At 41.5% G+C, this 25,683-nt stretch overlaps 1 protein-coding gene across 1 annotated transcript in view; it reads left to right on the forward strand.

Moving 5' to 3' along the window:
• The window catches only part of WDFY4 (WDFY family member 4), a 239,321-nt gene extending 214,001 nt beyond the window's left edge, over positions 1-25,320 (forward strand). Inside the window, exons 51-61 of the mRNA XM_049790636.1 lie at positions 3,886-4,039; positions 7,489-7,580; positions 10,159-10,371; positions 13,233-13,380; positions 14,514-14,698; positions 15,461-15,619; positions 18,024-18,203; positions 19,331-19,513; positions 21,572-21,656; positions 23,835-23,946; positions 25,049-25,320. Coding sequence (XP_049646593.1) covers positions 3,886-4,039; positions 7,489-7,580; positions 10,159-10,371; positions 13,233-13,380; positions 14,514-14,698; positions 15,461-15,619; positions 18,024-18,203; positions 19,331-19,513; positions 21,572-21,656; positions 23,835-23,946; positions 25,049-25,115 — 1,578 coding nt within the window. The 3' untranslated portion in view covers positions 25,116-25,320. The remainder of the gene's footprint in view (positions 1-3,885; positions 4,040-7,488; positions 7,581-10,158; positions 10,372-13,232; positions 13,381-14,513; positions 14,699-15,460; positions 15,620-18,023; positions 18,204-19,330; positions 19,514-21,571; positions 21,657-23,834; positions 23,947-25,048) is intronic.
• Positions 25,321-25,683: the final 363 nt, after the last annotated feature.

Below are 25,683 nucleotides of genomic sequence, written 5' to 3' on the forward strand. Positions count from 1 at the left end.
AAAGTGTGCACCAAGGGCAGGGAGAGAAGTCAGAGCTCCTGTGTCCACATTCAAAAGCACCTTGATCTATCTGACCATTCCTCAGCACAAGGCTAGTCCAGCTGTGATGCAGCCTAGTCTCTGGGCTATTTGCACATGCTCCAGTCATACCAGCTTTGTTGTCAGGGAAGGACAGTGCAATAGGAAGAGGATAAAATGATGATAACCAAATGACTGGAAGGAGGAGGGTGTTAGAAGGGCCAAACTATGACAGGATAAAGTTACTTTGTAGTTTGTGGTGTATTCAAACTCGAGGTATAACTTATTTTTTATTTAGTTAAAAAATGAATTATATGGGGCCTGAGCAATAGCACAGCGGTAGAATGTTTGCCTTGTACGCGGTCAACACAGGATGGACCCCAGTTTGATTCCCAGCATTCCATAAGGTCCCCCAAGCCTGCCAGGGGTGATTTTTGAGCACAGAGACAAGGAGTAACCTCTGAGTGTCACTGGGTGTGACCCAAAAACAAACAAAAAAAAAGAATTCTCTAATTAAATCACCCTGAGATAAAGCTACAAAGTGGTTTCTGACATTTAGTCATACAATGCTCAACACCTTTCACCAGTACATACTTCTTGCCATCAATGTCCCCAGTTTTTCTTTAGGCCTCTTTCTGTGGCAGATATTCTCTCTCTCTGTCTCTCTGTCTCTGACTCTCTCTCTCTCTCTATCTCTCTCTCTCTCTCAGACACTGTGGTTTATAATATTGTTACTGAAGGGATATTATGCATTTCACTTTATCTCCTTTCAGGCCCCAGTTATTGTTTAGAAACACAATGTAAAGTATTTCTCTGCACTCTTATATTCCTTATAGCATTATTCACAATATCCAGAATTTGGAGACAACCCAAGTTTCTGAGAACAGATGCATGGATAGAAACTATAGTATATTAGGCTGGAGAGATAGCACAGTGGTAGGGCATTTGCCTTGCACATAGCTGACCCAGGATTGATGGTGGTTCAAATCCTAGCATACCATATAGTCCCCTGAGCCTGCCAGGAGTGATTTCTGAGCACAGAGTTATGAATAAATCGGACTGATGCTGGGTGTGAGCCCCTGCCTCCCCCCAAAAGATCACAGAACAGAGTTCATCTGGGTTCCAATCCCAATTTTCCCATTTGTTTAGGGCCGGAGCAATAGTACAATGGTAGGGCATTTGCCTTGCATGTGGCTGACCCAGGACAGACTGATATCCAGTGTCCCATATGTCCCCCCAAGCCAGGAGCAATTTCTGAGCACATAGCCAAGAGTAACCCCCGAGTGTCACTGGATGTGGCCCAAAAACCAAAAAAAGAAAGAAGGAAGGAAGGAAGGAAGGAAGAAAGAAAAGAAAATTAAACTATAGTATATCTGCATAATGAAATATTATGCAGCTGTTAGGAAAAATGAAATCATGAAATTTCCTTATAAATGGTTGGATATGGAGAGTATTGTGCTGAGCTATATGACCCAGAGGGAGAAAGATAGATATAGAATGATCACTATGGTATGGTAATATGGTATGCTATGGCAATAATAGCCAAAAACAATAACCAAACACAATAGAGATGAGGATCAGGAGGAACAATTCATGATAGGAAGCTTGTCACAAATAATGGGGGATTGCAGTTAGGAAAGAGAAGGGTCCACTATGATAATGATAGTTGGAAATAGTCAAGTATTATTATTCAGGGTTAATGTTAGAATTAGCTCATGAAATAGAGCAGGAGGCACTGGGGCACTGTTATTCCAGAACTTCTAAATGGTGACATGGAATAACTGGCCCTTAGCTTATCCTTCTTTAAAAAGGGCCTGAATCTCTGGGTGGTATGGAGTGAGACAGCCTGAGAACAGCTTGACTACTCGCTCCTCCATGCCTCATTTATAGCCACTTTACTCCCCTTAAGAGTAGGCAGAACTTTTTCAAGGTGCTTTTGTGGGTTTTATTTGGTGAATTACCAGCCACAATCTAATGGATGCTCTAGTGCCAACTTGTTCTCACTCAAGAGCAAGACAGATAAGGTTGCACACTGGCACTGGGCTTCATACATAGAGGCCCCTCTGATAGCCAGTCAGCCGAATGGCTTTAAGCTTAATAAGTAGGATGTTCAAGCCCAGATTTTGCCTAAAGAAACTCACACAAGGCCCATCCTAGTCCTACTCCTGTGCATTTTTCTCTCTACCCTTTGCTGTATTTACAGTTTCACTATTGACAATGCATTCACTATGTCCATTATTTCTTTCCAATCCCTGTCCGAGGTGCCGCTCTTCATTTTCCTTTGTTTTCCCTATACTTTCCACTTTTAATCGTTTCTACATTTGCTCTTATTTTTAAGCCCCTGATTGTTTCCTCTGCAGATGGAGATTGGATACCAGCTGAGAATTGCTCCCCGCTTCTGTGCTCTTTCAGAACTTTCCCTTTACCCCGGCACAAAATGAGTTCACACCAAACTTGCATACTCACATCCCCACACATGCACAACATATTGCTTTCCCACATTGCTTTCCCAGTTCTCAGAAAATTGAGGCTGAGGTTTAATGTGTGGGCCTGAGAATGCCATGTTGCTTGAGCCGTCTGGTATGGGGATTGCCCTGGGCCAACTCAGCAGATCTTTCTTTTTTGGCTCTAAAATCATGTGGGAAGAATGGTCTGTCAGTAAGAGATTGTTTCTATTAGTTCATAACCTTGCTTGTCTACTTTTCTGCTTTGTTTGCATATATAGAGAATTTATTAGTCTTGATATTCAAGACTCTCTGTAGAAGAGAGTCTCTTCGATCACTTTGATTTCCCATTCAATCTAGAGGCTTAATTTCCTGGTTGTTTTATTTGTCTTGGACTTTGTTGTGAAGTGCTTTGGAAAACCTTCAGTTCCTTCTCCTTAGCCTCTATCATGTCTCTCACTTCCCTCTTCTCTTCCTTTTCTCCTTCCTTCCTTTCCTGAGAATCAAGTCCAAACTGCTAGCAGCCACCAGAGTTTATGTCAACCCACAGACTTAAAATGCAAAAAAAAAAAAAAAAAAGGCACTTCACTTTTTCTTCTGGGGGATTTGGCATTTCTTTTGCATTGCAGAAGTGAGAAAACCCATTAATTTTGAAACAAATATATGCAAATACATTTATTAATATAGAAAATAAAGGAAAATCAGTTATTGCTTCCTTTATAAATAATACAGGCTTAAGTTTTAAAGATATTACTTTTGCTAAAATGCATTAGATAGCTGTGAAAAAAATAACATTTTTCTTTGTGGTAATATCTTTAACCAGATTTGTCGCACTAACAATATTTCCTATGTATATATTATTTTTATTTAATACAGGTAATCTTTTTATTACCAAATCATATTGTTTCTCAGGAGATTACCATCAGCACTCATAAATGCTGCAAAAGGAAAATGGGGTGAGGAGAAGACAGCAATCTCCCAAAGAGGCAAGGCTCTGACTGCAGATTAAATACGCAAAAGCTCTTAATACATTTCAATGAGTGACTCGTTATGTGCAGATTTATTTAGAAACACTCTTGCCTCCTTTTCATTTCCATTTCTATTTGAGTCCGATGGTGGACGGCAATCCCTAATTTCAACCAAGGGCAAAAACACCTTGGAGAAAAATCATGCTTTGAAGCCATTCATCTCACATTTGTTAACAAATATAGCAGTAGCCAGGTCTCTTGAAGTCCCTGTTGCTATGCAAAGAATGACCCATAAATTTAGGTAAAGATGTGAATGGAGAGTTCTAGTAGCAGAATCTGTGCCTCAGCTGCACTGTGAAGGGATAGAGTGTGGCCCCCACCACACACACAGTGCCTACACAGAGTTCTCACTGCATGGAGCTAAACTCAAACACCCCATTCATTTTTCTTCACAGGGTGGAAGCTTTGATGTGGCAGATAGAATGTTCCATAGCATAAAGAACACATGGGAGTCAGCCTCCAGAGAGAACATGAGTGACGTCCGGGAGCTAACACCAGAGTTCTTCTACCTGCCTGAGTTCCTAACAAACTGCAATGGGGTAGAGTTTGGTAAGTGGAAGTAAGAACAAGGCCTGGTGAGTTAGGTAGTGCAGGTATCTGTTGCAAATCAGCCCCTGATGAGGTTGACTGATGGAGGGATGGAGGATGAGGCCTTCCTCCTCCAGCTCGGACCACACATCTGTTACCCTGTTCAGCCAGCGGTTCTGAGGTGAATGCGGCGGGAAGAAAGCCAACAGGCAGTCAGGCTTCCGAAGAAAACAGCTCTTTATTCCGTGAAGAGGCCGAAGCCAAAAGGCGTAAGAATAGGCTCCAGGAAAAAAGCCCCTCACTTCCACAGATCCTTGCTTTTATGCCCCAGAATCAGGTACCACCCAATGGTGGGATCAGATACCACCCAATGGTGGGAGCAGAATCAGGTACCACCCTAGGGTGGGAGCAGAATGCCAGGTCACACCCTAGGGTAGGACACAATCATCGATCAGGGTAGGGTCAGTAACATAATAATCCCCTAAAATGTTTACATACACAACAGTATCTATCCCACAGTTCACAGGTAAAGCTGTCGTACATGTACACAATGGAATATTATGCAGCCACCAGGAGAGATGAAGTCATGAAATTTTTCTACACGTGGATGTACATGAATCTATTATGCTGAGTGAAATAAGTCAGAGGGAGAGAGAGATGCACAGAATAGTCTGACTCATGTATGGGTTTTAAGAAAAATTAAAAACATTATTGTAGTATGCTCAGAGATGAGGGCCAAAAGGACTGGCTCATGATATGAAGCTTACCTCAAGGAGGGGTGAGTGCAGTTAGAACACTAACAACAACCATGACAATGATAATAAGTGAGAGACAGACGTAAAATGTCCATCTTGAATATAGGTAGTGGGTGTGGGATCAGAGAGATGGGGTGCATTGGTGGTGGGAATGTTGCACTGGTGAAGGAGGGTGTTCTTTTTGTGACTAAAACCCAACTACAGTCATGTATGTAATTACGGTGCTTAAATAGAGCTATTAAAAAAAAAACAAAGAAGTTCCAGATCAGCAGTATAACAAGTTGTGCAACAAGAATGTCTAAAAAGGGGGCTGGAGAGATAACATGGAAGTAAGGCATTTGCCTTGCATGCAGAATGACGGCAGTTCGAATCCCGGCATGGTCCCCCAAGCCTGCCAGGAGTGATTTCTGAGCATAGAGCCACGAGTAATCCCTGAGCACTGCTGGGTGTGACCCAAAAACCAAAACCAAACAAAATAAACAAACAAAAAGAATGTCCAAAAGGACTCAATTCATTAAAAATATAAACTTTATCACCATCTCTGCTGACAATTGAGCAGGACCTTCATCTAACCCTCACATTTGGTATGTGGTTTCTGCTGGTGACAGCAGAGATGAAGAGATAAGGAAGACTGCCAGGATTCCTGAGGCTTTTTCTGAGAGTCCCAGATCTCAGTCTGCAGCAAGGACAGACAGGTGCAGCCCTTGCTAAAGCCAAGTCTGGTGCTGCCTGTTGTGATTCCAGCAAGTCCATGGCCAGATACATTCAAAATCCCCTATCTCCAATATTCTACAGAGAAGTAACTTGGACACTGAGCAGTGTCTCCCTGGACATATTGCTGGTTTGAGCCGTGTTCAATGGCCACTGCAGCACAGTCATGCTGGCTTTCCTATCTCCAGGCCCCAGCCCAGGATGAACCATGCTTTCCTGCCACCTGGCAGAATGAACAAAAATTCCAGGTTTGGGCAGATAGGTTTTGGTGACTGTGTAAATCCTGGGTGTTTTCCTCAGAAAATTCCAAAGTGATCTTTGGTAGAGTGGTCAGAATCAGCACTTGAACATGGGCAGCTCAGAGTGGATATGTACCCTTAGTACTTCAGACTTCTGGGCATACCTGTCAGTCCAGACCTCTTCATCCTCAGAATCCTTCATTAGCTCAATCTGAGTAGGCACCTCAATCTGTTTCAATTGATAAATTTAAGGGCTACAGGTAAAGAGCTAGCTTCTGTCCATTGCAGAGGTGAACTGCCACACTATTTACAGAGAACTTAAAATGGATCATGCCCAGGTCTTTTCCACAATGTCACCTTGAAGTCATGAAATAGGTACCCTCAGCCATGTCCAGGTTTTCAGATGCTGCATGTACAACAGAGATAAGACCAACCATCCTCTTTCTACCCTATGAATTAACTATGTACATAGGACCCATAAGACATAGTAACCAGAGATATACAGGACAGAAAGAGGGTTGGCCAAGCAGCCATGGCTGAAGATTTGAGGGGTAATAATTGGCACTGCAGAAGAAGGTGAAAGACCTTCCTTGCTGTAGAAATGTCAAGGATACCATGTCAAGGATAAGATATCCTCATGGAATTCAGGAAAACATGGGATTTTGGAATGCCCAAGTCTTGCAGCAATATTTTAGGCCCTGGGATTTAGGTGAAGCTCTTGGTCATTTGTTTACATTTTGTGTGTGATGAGGGGAAGGAGTTGAAAATGTAGACAAAAAAATAGATGCAGAAATACAATCAGTATTTAAGAAGTCTTCTGAGGGAAATGTGTCATAAGATAAAGCATTCATGAGTGGCTGGGAAGGCCTGTGTTCTTCTCATCCCAGAAAGTCCCCTGAAATGGGCGAGCAGATGGGTGAGCGGAATCTTCTAGATCTTCTCAGGACAGGCACAGTCCTGTGAGCCAGAGCTCAGGAGAAAGTTTTTTTTTTTTTTTTTCCATTTTACTGCAAAAGTTCTGGAAGGTTTAAGTATGACTAGAGTGAGTAATAATTGCTGAACAGCCTTCACAAATATCAATTTGTATTTTCTCTTTTAATCCTATATCAGACCTGTGAGGTAACAGGTTCGAAAGTGAGTCCCAAGGAGATTAAACTGCTCAAGGTTGTTGTTCAGCTAATGGGTAAGAGAGAGCCTGGGCTTGAATCCAGGCTTCTCTTTTTAATGTCTGGGGAATCTCCCTTTAAAACCTCGCCATCATTGCTTTAAAAATGGAGAAAAAGTGCACCAGTGATAAAGCTGGATGAAGACATAATGAGATAAAACAAGCACCTAGCATGTGTCCTGGCAGAGAGTCAAGTAGGCAAAGTCCCATCTCTTTGATTGTTATTGCCATTCTCTCTTTATTGTTTCAACGCTGCATAAAAAGCACCCTGCTGAAAAAAATCTAGAGTAATGGGAAGAAAGAGATACAAAAAAATAATATTACAATGATCTCTTTATACAACTATAAATCATGCATTGCCAGAGCACTAAGGAGAGTCGTGAGGAGAAATTAGGACTCAGAAGCCAAGTAAGAACATCAATATCTCAGGGCATATGAGGTTGAGGGACTAAAGAAGCAGAAAGCAGTGTGGTCCCTGCGAGACACAGCTCACAGACTGATCTTCTCGAAAACAGCAGGCCTGAATTATACTGTTTACACTCTACTGATCTGGAATGATTCCCATTTACACATTGACCTGTTGTTTATCTCCTCATTCAGGCTGCATGCAGGATGGAACAGCACTGGGGGATGTACAACTTCCTCCCTGGGCTGATGGGGACCCTGGGAAATTCATCAGCCTGCACAGACAGGTAAGCCCACTAATGCCACTGCAGAACCTCTGGTATTCTGAATAATGATTTCAGTGACCCCACAATGCACACAGAAATTTCAGATATAGGGATAAGTATTTATGTACAGATAAATGTCTGGAGAAGGAGCTAGATTTTGTGCTATTACTTGGCATTAAAAATAACCTTAGATTCTAGGTTCTTTAGCATATTCCCTTAGACTTTGTCCTTATACCACTACTTTTTCTTTGAGGGGAGAAGCAAATTCAGATTTTTGTTAGAGAGTAAGTCAGTGTCCTTAGCCAACCCTACAGGCAGGATTATGCCCTGCATCAGAATGTCTGGCATAGTTTAGGAAAGTATAGAGATCTGGAAGGGCTTCCACTGATTGAAAAATATTCAAGGACTGAATAGGACTGAATAAGACTTGCCTTCTTACCCAGAAATGCTAAAACAGCAAGAGACCTGATAACATTATGCAACATATGGGCTAGAACGATAGCTCAGGGGTAGGGCTTTTGCCTTGCATAAAGCTAAACTGAAAGGACCCTGGTTCAATTGCTGGCATCCAATATAGTCCTCCAAGCCTGCCAGGAGCGATTACTGAGTGCAGAGCTAGGACTAATCCCTGAGCGCCACTGGGTGTGACTCCCCCCCCAAAAAAAAACCTCAAACAAACATATGCAACAAATATCCTGGGTCAAGTACTTGAGTTAACATAAACATAAGAAACTATGTTCAATATTTTTAACCATCAGGAGAAGATATTAAAATCACAATGAGATGCTACCACACACTCCCAAGAAAGTGCAGCAAAATTTTAAATACCAATGAAACCAGGTGTAAGTAAAGACGTGGAGAAAACAGAATTTACCTTATATAGGTGGGATAAACAAAATACGCCAGCTACTTTGGGGAAAAGCTTAACAATTTCTTATAAAGTGGAAGGTGTATTTTCCATACCACCTGGAAATTCCAGTTGCAAAAAATAAATGTCCAAAGAAAAGTGTTCATGTAAATAAATATTTACTGGTTTTATTTATTCTAATTAAAAGCTGAAAGTAATCCATGCATCTACCACCTTGGTAAAATGTATAAATGAATGATAAATTTACACAGTAGAATGTTACTTAGGAATAAAAAGGAAAAATTATAGATATAGAAAATAATACAAACAAATATCAGCTGTGTTTTTCTAAGACAAGTCTCAGTTGTCTACTATGGAGTTCTATTTTTTTGTGATATTATGAAAAGGTAATTATAGGCACAAAAGCTGAGCAGTAATTTATAATATCCAGAGTAAGGATGAGCAAAATGGTGTATAAGAAACTTTTGAGTTAAGAGCATGTTTTGTATCTTGATCATGGAAGTAGGTATATGTTTATATGACTATATGCACTTATGAAAATATATTGCTCTGCATATTTAAAAAAGGAGAGCTTTTTAATGCATATGAATGATCCTTAAATAGAAAAAGAGCTAGAATGTTACTCAGTTGTAAAGCCCATGCCTTGTATATTGGCATTGTATATTGTATATTTTACATTGTATATCGCCTTGTATAAGGCCCAGATAATACCTTTGGTACAGAAAGAAAGCAAAGAAAGAAAAAAGGAAGAAAGAAAGGAAGTGCCATTATAATAAAACAAAAAACATCATCAAAGGAAAAAAATTGAAGGTTATGTAGAGAAAAAATCACCACTTACTGGCCTTAAGACCAGGCAGTGACTGAGTGGTAAAGTTGTGCTTCATATGTGCAAGAACTTCCTGGATTTGTTCCTTGTCATCAAAATAGTATATAAGATAATGTTATTATTTAGTGAGAAGCCATAAAGAGCAGAATCAATAGCACAACACTTCAAGTTTCTTTAGGATTGTCAGCCAAGATTTCTATAACCAGAAAAAATATCCTTCAAAAATAAAAAAGTAGAAATTGGGACATTCCTGTACAATTAAAATGAATGATGGAATGTATCAATTGCAGACCTACCCTACAGAAAATACTAAAGGGAGCTCTTTATTCTGAAATAAAAAGACATTAGACAGTAACTTAGATCCACATTAATAATTAAAATAAGTTAATGATGTAAAGGATATTGCAATGATGAGGTTGCTGTAAGATGATAAGAAGATATAAAAATGTAACTAAAGAAAGGGAGACTTGAAGCAATGTTAAGGTTTTTCTGATTGAAACATTAAAAGCATGTTTAGGAGACAAATGAATATATAAGAAAGAAAACAATAAATTTCTGAGAAAGTTGGGGAATGTTGAATCAAACTCACAGGTAGAGTTAGCTTTAATCTCTTCCACTTAGATGTTACCTCTCCCAAGTCTTTGTGACACAGTTATTCTGAATCTAGTAGCAATTTTTATGGAGCTAGGATAGTAGGAATATGATGATCTTTAGTCCTTTGTTACCTTGCAAATTCAGGATTTGGGTGGTCCTTGGGTGACCTGTATATCAACCAACTTGGTGCTAGTCAAGCCAAGGAGACCTCATCGTCTCTGTGCAGAGCCAGTAAGTACCCTGATGCCAGCAGAGGGTGCTTGAGTCTGGGATGGCCAGCAATCCTCATATTCTTTGGGTCTGGGTTTCAGGCTCTGGAAAGTGACTTTGTCAGCTCCAACCTCCACCATTGGATCGACCTCATTTTTGGATATAAGCAGCAGGGCTCAGCCTCAGTGGAGGCTATTAACACCTTCCATCCCTACTTCTATGGCAACAAAATAGACCTCAAGAGTATCAGCGATCCTCTGATCAGGAACACCATCTTGGGATTTGTCAGCAACTTTGGGCAGGTGCCCAAACAGGTACAACATGTTGTGTCCTTTGTCTTACTCCAACAAGTGTATGTAGTTGTAACTGTGGAGGGAAAGAGAGATCATAAGAACTAGTATACTAGGATACTACAGAGAGAGACAGAAAAAGAGAGAGGAGAGTGGGAGGGAAGAAAGAAAGAGAAAAGGTAAAGAGAGGAAGGGAGGGCTAATGGAATATGAAGATATAGAAAAATAGAGAGATATTTTCTTTCAAGCAAGCATAAGAGAAGACTAGAAAGAGAATGTGACTTCCAAGCATCTCCCTCTCCCCTGTAAAATAGGGAGGGCTCAACCCCTATTCCCTTCCAATCACAGGTAAGTCCTCACTGATGACAATGATAAAGTTTACACTGACCTGTGATGTGTGTGGTAGACACCATCATAAATCTGGAGGATAATCTTCTTCTCTGTGTATCAACCCTGCCAGGGAATTGTGAAGATGCCAAAAAGTGGAGACACCAAGTGTCACTTGAAAGTGATTGGAAAATATTATTATTCAATGAGGCTTGACACTAGTGCTGTTACCTCAGAAAATACAGTCTTAAGCTCTGGGTGTAGGAATTTCTTCCTTTGCAAATAAGAAAGCTGAGAGCCAGAGATGCTGAACTGTCCTTTTGCCCAGAATACCTAGTAGATTTGCCAAGGTCTCTCATCAGGAGAGGTATATAAATTATTCGATACTCTGTGTACAGGCTTTGTTGTGATGAAGAGCTTGGGGTTTTGATTATACCAGTGATGTGGTCTAGTGTATAACTTCAAAGTGCAGACCCAACACACTGAAAATATGAGATCTAAATAAACAGCAACCACAGAGTCTTGAAACATGACTGTCAAGGTGGCAGGTGGGGGAAGTGGTGTGGTAGGAGAGAGTATGAGAACTCTGACAGAGAGAAGTGAATACTGGTAGTGGGATTGGTATGGAAATATTGTATGCCTAAAACTCAACTATAAATAACTTTGTAAATTATAGTTATTTAATGAAATAAAAAAATTTAAAAAAAAACACTCTTATTTCACTGACACCAGTTCTCTTTGGCTTCTGACTTGAATTTAGGGCCCAGATGTTTTATCCCTAAGCAGTCTGGGGACAACGCCTGTGAACCCAGCCCACATTGGTAACTAGGTATACAAACCCAGCTAATTTTATAACCATCCAGAGCAGCACATGTGACCAGGAGGCCCGAGAAGCTCATATCACAGTTAATGCAACATCAATAGCATTATCTCTATGTGGCTTTATTCCACGTACTTAAAATTGCTCAGCTCTCAGGAAAGGTAAATAGAGAAAAGCCTGAGGGTTGCAAAGAAAATGAGAAAATTTAAAAAGATGATTTGCCCAGGAATCACTTGGTAGAAAGGAATTTTAAATTTTGGAAAGGAAGCTTGGATAGCATAATTATTTCATTTCTTTAATTTCCAAAAGTGATACAGAGGAAGCAATTAAATAGTTCAGCAGTATATAACCACCACCATCCAACTGTCTTGAATGCACATCACAAACAAAAAATGCTTTCACATTTGCATAGTCACTGGAAACAGACACAAGTTTAGTTCTGCTTTTGATATATAGTGATATTTTAGGGACTTTAAAAATATTTATACATGAAAACACAAAACATAAGTATAGTTTATAAAAACAAAATGGTAGTTGCCAGAGGGGGAAGGGAAGAGGTGGGACTAGTTGGCTAAATAAAGTCAGTGGTTTGGTGGTAGATGGAAATGAAACTAGTGGTGGTGAGAGTATAATGTCCAGATGTGAAACCAATGGCACTCTCATAACATTTTTTTAAATTTTAAATCATCGCAGAATGTGAATTCTAGGCAGAATTCCAGTTCAATGCAATGCAAATGTTTACAAACATATACTGTTGTACTTAGGGCAGAGGGACTATGCCTGACAGAGTCATGGTCAGGACTTCTGCTGAGTAAGGAATACACTTTATCTAATGCTCATTTATAGCTCACCCTTCTCATTTCTGTTTGTATTGATCACCCCTCCAGCTTTACAGGATTCCAGCATCTATTTGATTAAGGGCTGACACAGAGCCAGGGTTGTTTCGAGGCTGCCTGTCTCAAATCCCCAAGGCTGTCCATGAGACCCCAAACCCTTTTCTGCACAGATCCAGCCAATTCCAGCCCTCATTCCTGCCTTCTAGTGGATGTTTCTCTCTGGAGCAGAGTTGTTGCCCAAATGCTGGAGTATGCAGAGGAGCTGGAAGCTGGTGGTGGGAGCTGGTGGAGAATAAAAGCCAGACTCAGAGCATTCTCTACTCCTGCAGCCAGAATTATGCCAGGCAGTACAACTTGCACAGCCTGTTTTGTCAAAAGATTTCCTATGATGGAGAACCTGATCTCAGAGATCCATTAAAAAAGTTAAGAGCTAACAATGGAGTTCACCCGTGACCTTTAGAATATTGGAATATGTTAAAGAATTGGGTCTCCATGCCCAGATGAATGTGCCTGCAAAGAATTTTTAAGAGAAAGGAAAGAAATGGTGAAAACTAGTGTGGTGAATAAACAGGAGATATGTTCATAGGTGGATGAGGCCCTCATGCCCCTGATGAGAGAGACTATATTTCTAGAGGCCCATGCTCCTGGGTAGGGGAGCCCTAAGAGAAGGAGGAAGACTGGCAACCAGAAGGGATATTTCTGCCAGCAGCATTGAGAGTGGGAGGAAACAGCTATCCCCACCTCTATCCTCAAGTCTCCTGTCTGCAGACCCCAGGCTTGAAATATCTGGTTTTGGTTATGCTCACCTCAGGCAGGAGGTCTCAGAGCAGAGTGATGACTGTGACCTTTATGCCTATCCCTAATGGCCTGTATGACCTGTGTCTATCTCTTTGCTTCTCCAGCTCTTCACAAAACCCCACCCAGCCAGGACTGTGACGGGGAAGCCAGCACCCGGAAAGGACATCTCTATGCCTGCTGGTCTGCCCGGCCATCAGCAGCCATTCTTTTACAGCTTGCAGTCACTGAGACCTTCTCAGGTCACTGTCAAAGGTGACTATGGGTGCCGTCTTGTTGGGTGTCCTATCCAGGGCTGTACCTTTTGTGGTGGTCTTTCCCTCAAGTTACAGAGCACAGGCCTGGTCTGGGTCTTGAAGTTCAACTGTGGGTGGCTGTTGCTGTCATAGTCAGGTTGGAGGATTCTCTACTCTGAAAGTCTAGGACTAGTGTCTAGGTCCCACTTCTGATGACCCACCTATTGGTCTATGAGACACAGAAACCTTTCATGCACACCTAGTCACACCTTCTCTCTCCTATTTCACACACATTTCTCTTTTATGTGAGTACCTGTGAACACACAGACACAGACAGCAAACAAACACACACACATCCCTTCTCATCTCCAAAACTGACTGGGAAGCTGCCAACTTGCATAGGAAATGGCCCTTGTTCCCTATTGTTCCCAAGCATCTAGAAGTTCCTCTAGCATAGTCAAGGGTATGTACTTCTGGGCAATCCTACTCCTGTAACATCCTGGGAGTTCTGGGTGTGTGCTGACATAGACTTATGCCCTTGCCTTCTGGAACAGCTACTGCTTGGGAAACATGATGTTGCATGGAAAAATATAGGAGCAGAAGGCTAGAGTTAGGAGTTTTTGAAGTGTTCTTCCTTCTTTGAGAATCCAAAAGCAAAGTGCAGCACACTGTCCTGCTAGGTGCATGGAGTGCTATGCAGGCAAAGCTCCTCAAAGCCCCTGAGATTTTGTTTCTTTTGCCTGACAGCACTGACTTCTTCTATTCTGACATTAGTCATTGGGAGAGTCAGATATAGACTACAGAAATAACAGAGGTGAACAGTCCTTGCCAATTTGATGCCTGTCATGGCATATGGCCCTTAAGCACTGGCAGAAATAAGCTCTGAGCACAGACTAGTATGGCCCCCAGCCCTGAACAAACGAGAGTCCCTGAAGCCCATCTGCGCATACATACAATATAGGTGGTCTATCAACAGAGGCTTAAGGGCCTAATGCTACCTGTGGAATGAGAGCTGGCCATGAGGTACCTTAGTGGACCATTCTTGTCTGATACCTATTGTCTTGTCTGCCTATTGCTTCTGTTTAAGCTGTTCATATGAGTGTTGCCTTTAGAATTCTGCCATACTAACTGGGATGGGTGGGGGGGGTGTAGATATGTACCTTTTCTCTTTAGGCTCTGAGTCTCCCAAAGGAGCCATTGGCCACATCATCCCTACTGAGAAGAGTGTTCTGGCTGTGGAAAGAAATAAGGTGCTGCTGCCTCCTCTCTGGAACTGGACACTCAGCTGGGGCTTTGATGACTTCAGCTGCTGCCTTGGGAACTATGGCTCAGACAAGGTAAATGAGCATGGCAGGAGGGTGGTTCTGCCTTCTGGGTGAGGTAGTTCTGAAATAGGCCAGCCAATAAGTCCACTTCCTCTGTGTGGCTTGTCCCACCTGAGAGGAAGAGGGCTCAATTGACCTGTCATGGGCTTTCCTAGGCCAACCTTCTCCCACACTCTCCACCATGGCAGTTGTTTCTGTCTCTGGCTGACATGGAGTCACCCAGACTGGAAGGATATTCAGAGGCTTCTGCACCTGCTCACCAGCACTTAGCTCTGAGTGCCAGTCAGCCTCCAGTAACAGACTTCTTTGTCCACCTGCCCTGCTTGCACAACTCTTTCTGCCTTCTGGAGGAGATCTAAACTACCTCTCACTTCCTCTCCATCCCTTACTCCCTCAACCAAATCTCACCCACACTTTCTCATCTGACTTCTCCTCCCCATCTCCTCAGTGACCTCATGTCCTCCTGAACATAAGCTCCCACATCTTTCTATGGTGAATTTGGGCTCCTTGGCCCCCTGGTGTTTATGGGTTTTGATAATTGTTCTCCATTTGTCATCTCACAAATCCACCTGATCTTCTGGAGTCTGAGCTCTTTAGGGACATACATCATATGGCCCAGATTTTGTCACTAGGTTCCTAAACAAGGGATACATCTCTAATTCCCCAGGTATTCCGCTGGGCAGACTCCTCTGCTCATGTTCCCTACAACAGTGTCTGTATCTCCAAGTTCCATCCAGTTCTGCTGCCTTGACAATCCATCTTGTCTCCCCCTAGATCCTGATGACATTTGAGAATCTTGCTGCATGGGGCCAATGTCTGTGTGCTGTGTGCCCATCTCCCACAATGATCATCACCTCAGGGACCAGTGCAGTGGTGTGTGTGTGGGAGCTCAGTCTGGCCAAAGGATGCCCCAGAGGCCTATGCCTTAAGCAGGTAGGTTGTCTTGAACAGGTACAATACTCCAAAGCCGTGACTTCCTGCAGGAGTGAGAGGGGCGGTCCCAACATTCTGTTACATCTAAGACTATTGCTCCTTATTTGTGCTGGATCTGTATTCTCAGAGATCCAAGCAATTCACTTCAGAATCAATAGTTGGTTTTCTCTCACAGGGGCAATTTTGGGGCCACTTTCATCAGGTAAACCTCATCCAATCTTATGTCTGATAGATATCAAAGCCATCCTGAGTTTGTAAGTGGAAGAGAACAAGAATAAAGTCAAGTGGCATGTTCTAGGTTGTAGAGCCAGGAATTGAAAGGCAGTTTTTGAAGGAAATTTGTTGATGTGGGAGGAGAAAGGAAGCAGAATTGGAGCAAGGAACTGGCTCTGGGTCCTGGATCAAGACCACTGGATGAGGAGTTTTAGGAAGAGTGATGTTCTAATTGAGTCACTGTGAGATACAGTTACAAATTGTAGTACAGTTTGAAGATGAGGCAAGTGATGCATCCCATCTTCTTTTCCCCAAGAATTGCCTTAGCTATGTTCCAAAATATTTCAAGAGTATTTGATATATTTCTTTGAAATATTCCGTAAGTATTTCTATAGGAATATTGTTTATTATTGACCTGTATAATGTTTTGGGGAATATTGCCAGTTTAATGATATTAATTATCCCAGTCCATGAACAGGGAATGTGCTGCCATTTCCTCATGTCCTCTTTTTTTTCCTCATGTCATCTTTTATTTATTTTATTTAAAAAGCAATCTTTTATAGCTGTTTTTAAATAAAACTGGTATTTTCTTTATTTCTTGAAACCAAATATAATAAAGTTATTCATATGTCAATAAATTCTTAGAAAATGTTATATTTTTATTCTGGTAGTTAAAACAATATTTATGTTAAAAATTTCTACAACATAATAAACTTTTAATATTATACTCCTTGTATATGTACAAATATTATGAAAGATGTGAACAATATGAGTCATAAGTTTGGAGGGCTTGAAGTTACTGGAATCTATACAAAAAGAAGCATTTATTTTTTTTTTTAGTTTTATGGCTGGTGCTATGTTAAGAGTCATGGAGCACAAATGAGAATCCGTGGCAGAATTTTTTATTGTTGTGACCATGCAATATGGTCCCTATGAACAAGATGCTCAGCCTCATTGACCCAAATGAGTTAGGTCATATGTGTAGGGTGAAGTTTACCTCTTGGCAAGTCCAGTCACTTTGTGTCAGAGAGCTGTCTTCACACTCCTGGATAATCACTGAGAGTGATGTGTCTGCAGCCACACTTGGATGAGGCTGAACAGCATTCCCTCTTGCTGTGATATCAGGCAGTGTGTCAGGTGGGCTTCCTGCCCTCTCTGAGTCTGTTGGAGCAAGGCCTCTCTCCAGATCTGGGAACAAAACTTCCCTGACCTGGCCAGACCCAACTGAGGCCACTTTGAACCTCAAAACCAAAGTTTTGGATCACCCAATGTCATATAACTGGCCAGGCTATGAATCCATAGTCAAGTCACTTTCTTCAAAGTATGACCTAACATACCAAAGTATGACTTTTCTGCCAGCTGAGTTTCCAGGGGTGTAAGTTTTTCTCAGAGACAAAAATGATCTCCTCAGTGATAGCTGCTCACACTTGAGTCTATGTGAAACTTCTCTGAAGTACTATGAAAAAATGTGAGTACTGGTATCTCAGCTCCATGGTTCCCCATTCAGTAACTCACCTATGTGGGATCCCAGAATTTTCTAAGAAATTCCCAGATTATGTTTATTCTGCTGGCTGGAAAACCAAGCTCTCCAAATGAGTGCCAGTGCTTCTTAAACTCTTGTTATTTTGACTCCATTTCAAGTAAGAAATATTTATGTGACACAGAGGATAGAGGCATATAAAATGATATAGAGAAGGGGGTTATTCTATTTATGACTTAAACTCAACTACAAACATGCTTGAATCATAGTCCTTAAATATATATATATATATATTAAAAATAAAATAAAATTTGAACCCAGATGCATTGATTCATTAGAAAAAAGACATCTAAAGAAATGTAAGAAGTTAGACTGCATGTAAATAATGGTGTGTACTGTTTCAGTATATTAGAAAAATGTCAAGGAGCCCAGAACTAGTCTGGTCTTAGATTATGATAAAAAATTTACCAGTTCTCTGCATCGGGGCTTCAACCCCTGGACAGGTAGAAACTGAGAGGTCAACCATGGGTCTTGACATGCACACATACACACAAATACACAGACACACGTTAACATACCAGAGACTTTGCAATCAATTATTCTGATTCCTCATCTAAAGTCTGAGAATAAATAGAAAGGTAGACCATCTCTCCAAGAAACTGGATTAAGGGCCTCTCTCATCATTAACTGTGCATTTCCTCTTTATTCTAGGCCTTGTATGGACACACACAGGCTGTCACATGTCTGGCAGCATCAGTTCCCTTTAGCCTCCTGGTGAGTGGCTCCCAAGACTGCAGCTGCATCCTGTGGGACCTAGATCACCTCACCTATGTGGCCCGCCTGCCCTCACACCGGGAGGGCATATCTGCCATTGCCATCAGTGATATTTCGGTGAGGCCCCTATTTTCTGATATCAGTATCTTTAACATGACAATGAACCTACCTGGTAAAACACCCCCTGTTCTGAAAAAAAAAAAAAAAAAAAAAAGCACTCAAGGACAGAAAGGCTGAACCACCAAGAATCCTCAGAAGCCCTAAATGTGTAGAATATTCTCTATTCTCTGCATAACCTATATGTAGCTGTCAACATGGGCAGCATCTGGCTGGGTCTAATTTCCTTATTTTTTTCTTCTTTGTTTTTCTGCTTCAAGGTTGTGGGGGAGGTGGGATGTATATGTTCTGGTATGGGCACTGGGGAGGTGGGATTATTTTGATAGCACTGGACAAGTAGAAACACTCTCTGCCAGGGGAACCAGAGGCGTCTACTCAGACAACAGTCAGTTGAATTTTCAGTCAATAAGCTGAAGTTGTCAAACTATTGGTTCCTTCTTTCAAAGACTAATTCCTGCCCCATGGGCAGATAAGTAGATAAACAATTGGAGTATGTCTGCATGCTGAGATAGTAGGTGAAAGTATAAACATGGTTGCATTGTGAATGACACTAAGCCATGATCTGCTAGATAAAAATATAGCACAAGAGATTTGATCTTGTTTCTCAAAGAAGACTAAGTATCAGCCTAACTACTTCCCATTGAACTCAATTTATTTTGGAGCCTTGTGAGTGCATCAAGTACCTTGGGGGTTCATGGCTTGAATGCCTCAGACTTGGTCATTTAGAGAGATGCTACCAAACAATATTGTCTTACCATATGCAAACAGAAAGATGATCAGGGGAAGATATGATGCACATGAATACAGAGAACTCATCTACAAGCTGAATGTCTTGTGCAAGTTAGTATGCTACCTAGGTAGGAGATGCTGGTGAGTTCAAAGGGTAAGCCAGTAAACCTATGTCAAAGAAAGTAAGATAACAACACATACTAATTTATTAAAAGATCAGAAACTTACATTTGTATGAAAATATAGTAGATCAATGGCCTTGGAGGAAGTGAATATCGAAGAGATTCTAGAATGTGTTAGTATTCAGAAGATGAAAAATTGAGGAAACTGAGCAAATGGAAAATGGGTAGGCTGTTACCCCAGATTGGAGTGAAACCTGCTTTCTCCAACTGTTGCAGGGCACCATTGTCTCCTGTGCAGGAGCCCACTTGTCACTCTGGAATGTCAATGGGCTCCCTCTAGCCAGCATTACCACAGCCTGGGGCCCAGAAGGATCCATAACTTGCTGCTGTGTGATAGAGGAACCATCATGGAAAATGGGTCATGTCATCATCACTGGAAGTCAAGATGGCATGGTTCGGGTAGGTGTTTCTGGGGTGGAATAAGGGCATAGTAAAAAAAAATGTATTTATCTTCATTATTATCACTTCCTCTAAGGAGCCAAATATGTAGGTTGTTTTGGAGACTTTTTGAACTTGGTTCCCACAGCATGTGAGAGGAGAGACAAAAAGATTTCCAGAACAGGGGCCAGAGAGATAGCATGGAGATAAAGCATTTGCCTTGCATGCACAAGGATGGTGGTTCGAATCCCGGCATCTTATATGGGCCCCCGAGCCTGCCAGGAGTGATTTCTGAGCATAGAGCCAGGAGTAACCCCTGAGCACTGCCAATGTGACCCCCCCCCCAAAAAAAAAACCAAACAAACAAAAAAGATTTCCAGAACAAAGTAAATAAAATTGGATATATTATTGTATATGCATATACATATCATGAAATAAGTACTTATTTCCACAAAATGTTTTAAGATTTGACCTATCCATCTAGCTTTCTAGATGGATATATAATTTACCATCCAATTATTTCTGTCAATTTACCCATCTGTCTGTCTAACTTGTCTGTTCATCCCATCCATTCACCCTCCCAACCATTTACCCTCTCATCCAACATTTCTCCTATTCATTCATCCATGTGTCTATCTATCTATGAATCTTTCCATTCATCCAATCATTCAGACATCTATCCACCTGACAACTATTGAAGTCTGACTATATCAAGCAAGTGCTTTGCATAAGTCATGATACAGAGAAATTTAACAATCTGTTTTCATAATGTTCTTATGCTAGGAGAGAAGATAAAAATATACATGTATATATGTGGTGGTATCTATGTATATACATATATGTGGTGGTATATATGTATATATGTGGTACATATACACATATGTGTTGGGATATGTATTAGACCCACTGAGGAGGACTGTGGAGAGGTAATGGCATTTGTGGAGAAACAAAGAAAGTTAAACAGGACATTAAGGAGGAAGAAATAGGATGGTAAAAACAAAGGTCAAGTGATTTTTCTGAAACAATGAATAAAGATAAGAAATGATATCTTACTCAATGATTGTGTTACTCAAGAAACTGTCCCTTGATACCACAATTTATAAAAGTAGTATGAAGTAGCTGCCACAGGTATTCTAGAAATTACCCATTTGATGCTGCAAACACTTATGAAAGCTTGCTGTGTGCAAATTTGGTTCAAATATAGCCTTGCCTACCAGTCACCTCTGTGCTCAATATCTCAGAATAACTGTGTAGATTATTATAATTTGAATTTCAACTTAGATTCATAGGAAAAGGCATATCATTTGAGTCCTGAAGGTAAGAGAAAAACAGAGCATTATGGAAAGGAATCTAGGCTCAGGGAATAGACTGTGTTGTATGGGAGAGACAAGACTAAGAACAACTTTCTAGGGTCCCATTTATGGGCTGGCAGCACAAGGGAGCTCTCAAGTGGAGAAATTCCAGGCAGGCCAGTATGTTATGAGGGTATGTATGTCTGGGCTTCATCCAAATGTGGGGCTGAAAATGAGGGACCATACTAGTAGGATAAGAGAAGCATTTCTTTCATGAGTATGGAAGTCATCCATGCATTTCACACTATTTGTTTAACTGGTAGTTGAGGTCTGAAAATAACCGAAACTTGGTGTGGAGCTCTCAGAGCATTGCTTGAAGTCTGGTCCTTGCTTTTCAGAGACAGAAAATTCCAACTCTGTAAGTGAGACTGTCAGCTTAAGGACATTCTCTACAGGCCTTGTGAAGCCCATCTTCTGCATGGGGAGTTGGGAGAGGATAGCCACTTGTTATTTAAGCAACATGATAATAGGCTGGCTGGCAAGACCCTTCCTGGTAAGCAGGGAGTTGAGTTGAGTGGAGATACAGGTACAGAGGTGGACAGAAAATTACCCAACTACAGCTGTGACACATCAAACCTCTGGGCAGGAAACTTGTTCTAAGAATAAGCTAACACAAAACTCAAACACCCCTCCAATCCCATGGAGCCACCCTAGGTTAAGGGGACAGAATAAGCCTAGGCCTACACCATCATTTTCCCAGTCCACAATAAATTATTTGCTTTGACAGATATGGAAGATGGAAGATTTGAAGCTGTCTGTTCCAGTGCCAGCATCACTGGAGGAGCCCTCATCCCTGTCTCCTAACCCAAGAGGTACCTGTCATGCTAGAAAATTATTGGGGCTTCCCTGCTTTGCTGAATTCTCCCCACACACTCCCTTCCTTGGAGGAATACAGATACTGCCAGGCCTGCAGAGTCCAGAGAAGCTGTGGAGTTTCCTAGGTTGCTGGCATGTTTGAAGGAATATGAATACAGCTTATTGTAAGATACTGGCTAAATGCAAATTCATGTGGAGAAGCACTTTGATCATTTGATCACTTTGTTCATGGTCTAATGCTACTGGAGTAATGAGCACTGCCTTCTCCCTGGACTTTTGTACAGGTGTATAACATGTACTTTTGTACTTTCTGTACTTTTTGTACAAGTGCTCGTTATTTATCAAAACTTGACTAACTCTAGAATACCAAACTCCACAGGTATTCAAGGAAAAAGAGCTCACCTAGTGTTCCATTGTGTATACTTCACTCTTTTCTTATTTCTATCTTTTTTGATGGAAGGGGTTGGATTTGGGGCCATATTCAGTTGTGCTCAGAGATTACTCCTGACTATGTATTGAAGGATTACATCTTGCCATGCTTTGGAGATTATATGAGGTGCCAGGGATCAAACCTACAATGACCACATACAGAGAAAACTACTGTGGTATCTCTCCAGCCTCATTGTCTTATTTTTCACTGTAGCTCAGGGAGGTAGGCATGACACACTGTGAGATTAAGGAAAATAAGGCTAAGAAGTTGAGAGTGCCAATTTGTTCATGAAATCAATTCATGACGAGACTCTGTTGGTAATGGAGTTGGCTATGCTGCGAAGAGCTGTGAAGCAAGAAGAACCAAACTCTGTTCCAACAACTTAGCTAGCCCTCAGTTTCCCCTTCTGTCAACTGGAGGAAGAGGATCACTGACTTACCTGCTATGATCCCAATATATGGAGTGCTAGAAACAATATAAGGATAATCATGGTTTGGAATCAACTAATTTTTATCACACTTCTTGTTCTATAAAAACCTGGCTGATGGTGTTAAGGGACTTACATAGGGTTCCAGCTGTTTGTTCTGACTGTGGTCATCAATGCACCCTGCAATAGCTGTCAGGGATGTCGGGATGTCGTTACAGCTCAAAGGAGGAATGGGATGAAACCAAGCAAGAATAAAGACATAAAACTCAGCCTGGACCATAGCTCAGCATTACTGAATCTATATGCAGATCTCTAAGTCAAAGCCACTGGAGACCTGATTATTCTTATAATATTGTTCAAAACTTTTTCTGGAAAGGAACTAATCATGGGCAGGAGGTACAGGTGTGTTCTCCTGGGGTGCATACTGCTGCAATTTTGTGTCTTAAGGGGAAAGAAAGGATGTCTTTGAAGATATTAAGGATCCTGTATAAGTGTGCAGATGAAATTTATTTTTTTCCCAGAATTCATTTATTTGCCATTGGCAGCAAAGGCCAAGAATCACCCTGCAGAGCTGGACTCAATGTTGTACATAAAGTGTTCAGAGAAGCTTGTTATTTAAACTTTTTACAAATATAGCCTTCATGATCATTTCCTAGTATACACAGAATGACTGCCCCCAACAATGGAATAGTTACTCTTTTCCTGCCCAAACTCCAACTGTTTGAGTTCTCAAGGCCCTGCCAACTGCCTTCTTTCGTTCCCACTCTTTGCAGTGAAGGAATTACTGTCTGTTCCCAAATGCAGTCATTAAAATGAGTGAAGTAACAATCATTGAGTTATAGTTTTGGAAAAAAATGTTCTCAGCATTTAATTATTGGTTGTGGCGTGAGAGGATTTAGATAAGTTGATAATGCCGACTTTATGTAATTTATTTTTACTAGGCAATTACAGTTGCATTACATCCTGGCAGCAAGGTATTGTGGGGCATCTTATTAAGCATAAAGCCAGTAAACACTGATGAACAATTTTGCTGAACTAGGCATGCAATTTAGAAAGCAATAATACACAAATCCAATTTGGTACACAATGGATACCGCAGCACGTCAGCACATGTAACTATCACAGCCTGCAAATTAAATTGGGACAGCCCTTTTTGCAACAGCACAGGCCAAGATTAAATAGATTTCCCCCCACAATTTAACAAGTTGCTGACCACAAATATAAATATGTGTATGTGTTTGTGGTCCTGTGTGTGAACATATGTGCAAAGCCACCTGGTTTTTTTTTTTAAAAAAAAAAAACTCTTCTCTCTCACAGGTCACAGGTGGGAAAAGAATCTTGCCCTATGCCAGGAGCTGGACGTTAGTGTTGCTTTGACAGGGAAACCCAGCAAGACCAGCTCTGCAGTGACAGCACTGGCCGTGTCCAGGTAAATCTGGCTTGATTTCTTCAAGCCGTCCAGCAGAGGGTGCTGCTGCCACCACTAAGAGACTCCACAAGGCTCAGGTTCCCTGGTCCTAAAAGTGGTCTTGGTCTCTGGGATCCTTCCTCTCTGGGCTAATGGTTCTGGTGAAATAGTCATGGAGGGCCCTAGGAAATATTTTTTTAAAAAAAACATCCCCATTTACATACTTTCTTGAATACTAGTAAGGAAACATTCGAAAGGACATTCAAACTGTGGGAATAGTATAAAGAGACTTTGTTTCTGGGGCCTGCTGTTACTAGTGACATTGGTAGATAGTGACATTGTTTTGTTTTGGGGCCACATCAAGCTATACTCAGGCCTGTCTCCTGTCTCTGCACAGAGATCACTCTGGATGGGGAGTGAGGGAAATTGACAACCATATGAGGTGCCCAGAGCATGCAGAGCAAGCATCTTACCTTATGTACTATCTCCAGTCTCCTATAAGATGCCATTCTAAACATTCTAAACCATTGTTGAATAGCCAAGTGGTAGGTAGGACATTGGAAAGATATATGTCTTCACATTTATCTAGCACTGGTACTTGGAGCTTTTCACCCTTTCTATGTTAGGGTGTATGTTCTCAGGAGGCATCAAACTCTTCCTTCCTCCTTCACTGCCTAGGGAAAAGGGTTTCCTAGGGAAAGGTGATAGAAACAAAGTCTACAAAGAAGTGCATAGGGCAGGAATGGGGCTGTAACAGAAAGTCCAGAGCTAAAATCTTTCTGGGAGCTGGGTGGAGAACATTTAGGAAAGTCCCAACTGTTTTTTACAAGGTGGGTGGTGTATACCTGGAGATGCAGAAAAGAAGATATTGGAGCTCCCTTTGTTCCCTAGACTCTGAGCATCTTAAAACATCTCCTTTAATACTTAGGTAACTATACTCTTCTAGTTAGAAAGACTCTTCTTTGCCCACCCACCCAAGCATAACATCTCAATAACTCCCTTCCCATCTCCTATCTCAGGCTCAAAGTCCAGAGGGTCCTGGACTGAACTCCCAGACTGCAACTTCCTGAGTGCAATAACACTCATAGACGTGTCTCTAATACTTGGATCTTTCTCTTTCCAGAAACCAGACTAAACTCCTGGTTGGTGATGAGAAAGGAAGAATCTTCTGCTGGTCTGCAGAAGGCTAGAAGGACAGAGACACACACTTCTGCTTCTTAAAGCCCTAGATCCTGGACCGCTGGCCATCAGCTCTCCAGGCACCACGGACTCCAGGGTTTGCCTACACAGAGGATAAGATGCACAACAGGCCTAAGTGCAGAATGCTGATGACTTATGGCTACTTTGCTAAATAGGAGATTACATATCCCTCACTTTTCAAAGGGCTATGGCACCAGTAGGAGGGGGAAAAATAAAGCTCACTTATTAGAAAATAATGGGAAATATTTCATTGCCTTTTTTTTATATTAAAGCCACAATTTCCAATTGCATGCGGACTCTGGAAACTCACCACTTTTGGATACTAGTCATATGTGTCTCTATACTAGGAGAGGTAGAACCACCTGAGGAAGCACCATCTCTGTCTAAGAATGTTTCTGATCCCTTCTGTGGTCTTACCTGTGGAGGCCCAGCTTTCCTAGCTGAGTCACAGAACCTAGATAGGAAGCTGCCACTGCAAGCAAAGAGTGTAGGCCATGGGGTTTCCCATCTCAGGTTGACCTGCCCTTCTCTCTGTCCCCCAGCAGATGGCATGCCCCT

Source organism: Suncus etruscus, chromosome 17 (assembly GCF_024139225.1).
Source record: "Suncus etruscus isolate mSunEtr1 chromosome 17, mSunEtr1.pri.cur, whole genome shotgun sequence".
Lineage (NCBI taxonomy): Eukaryota > Metazoa > Chordata > Mammalia > Eulipotyphla > Soricidae > Suncus > Suncus etruscus.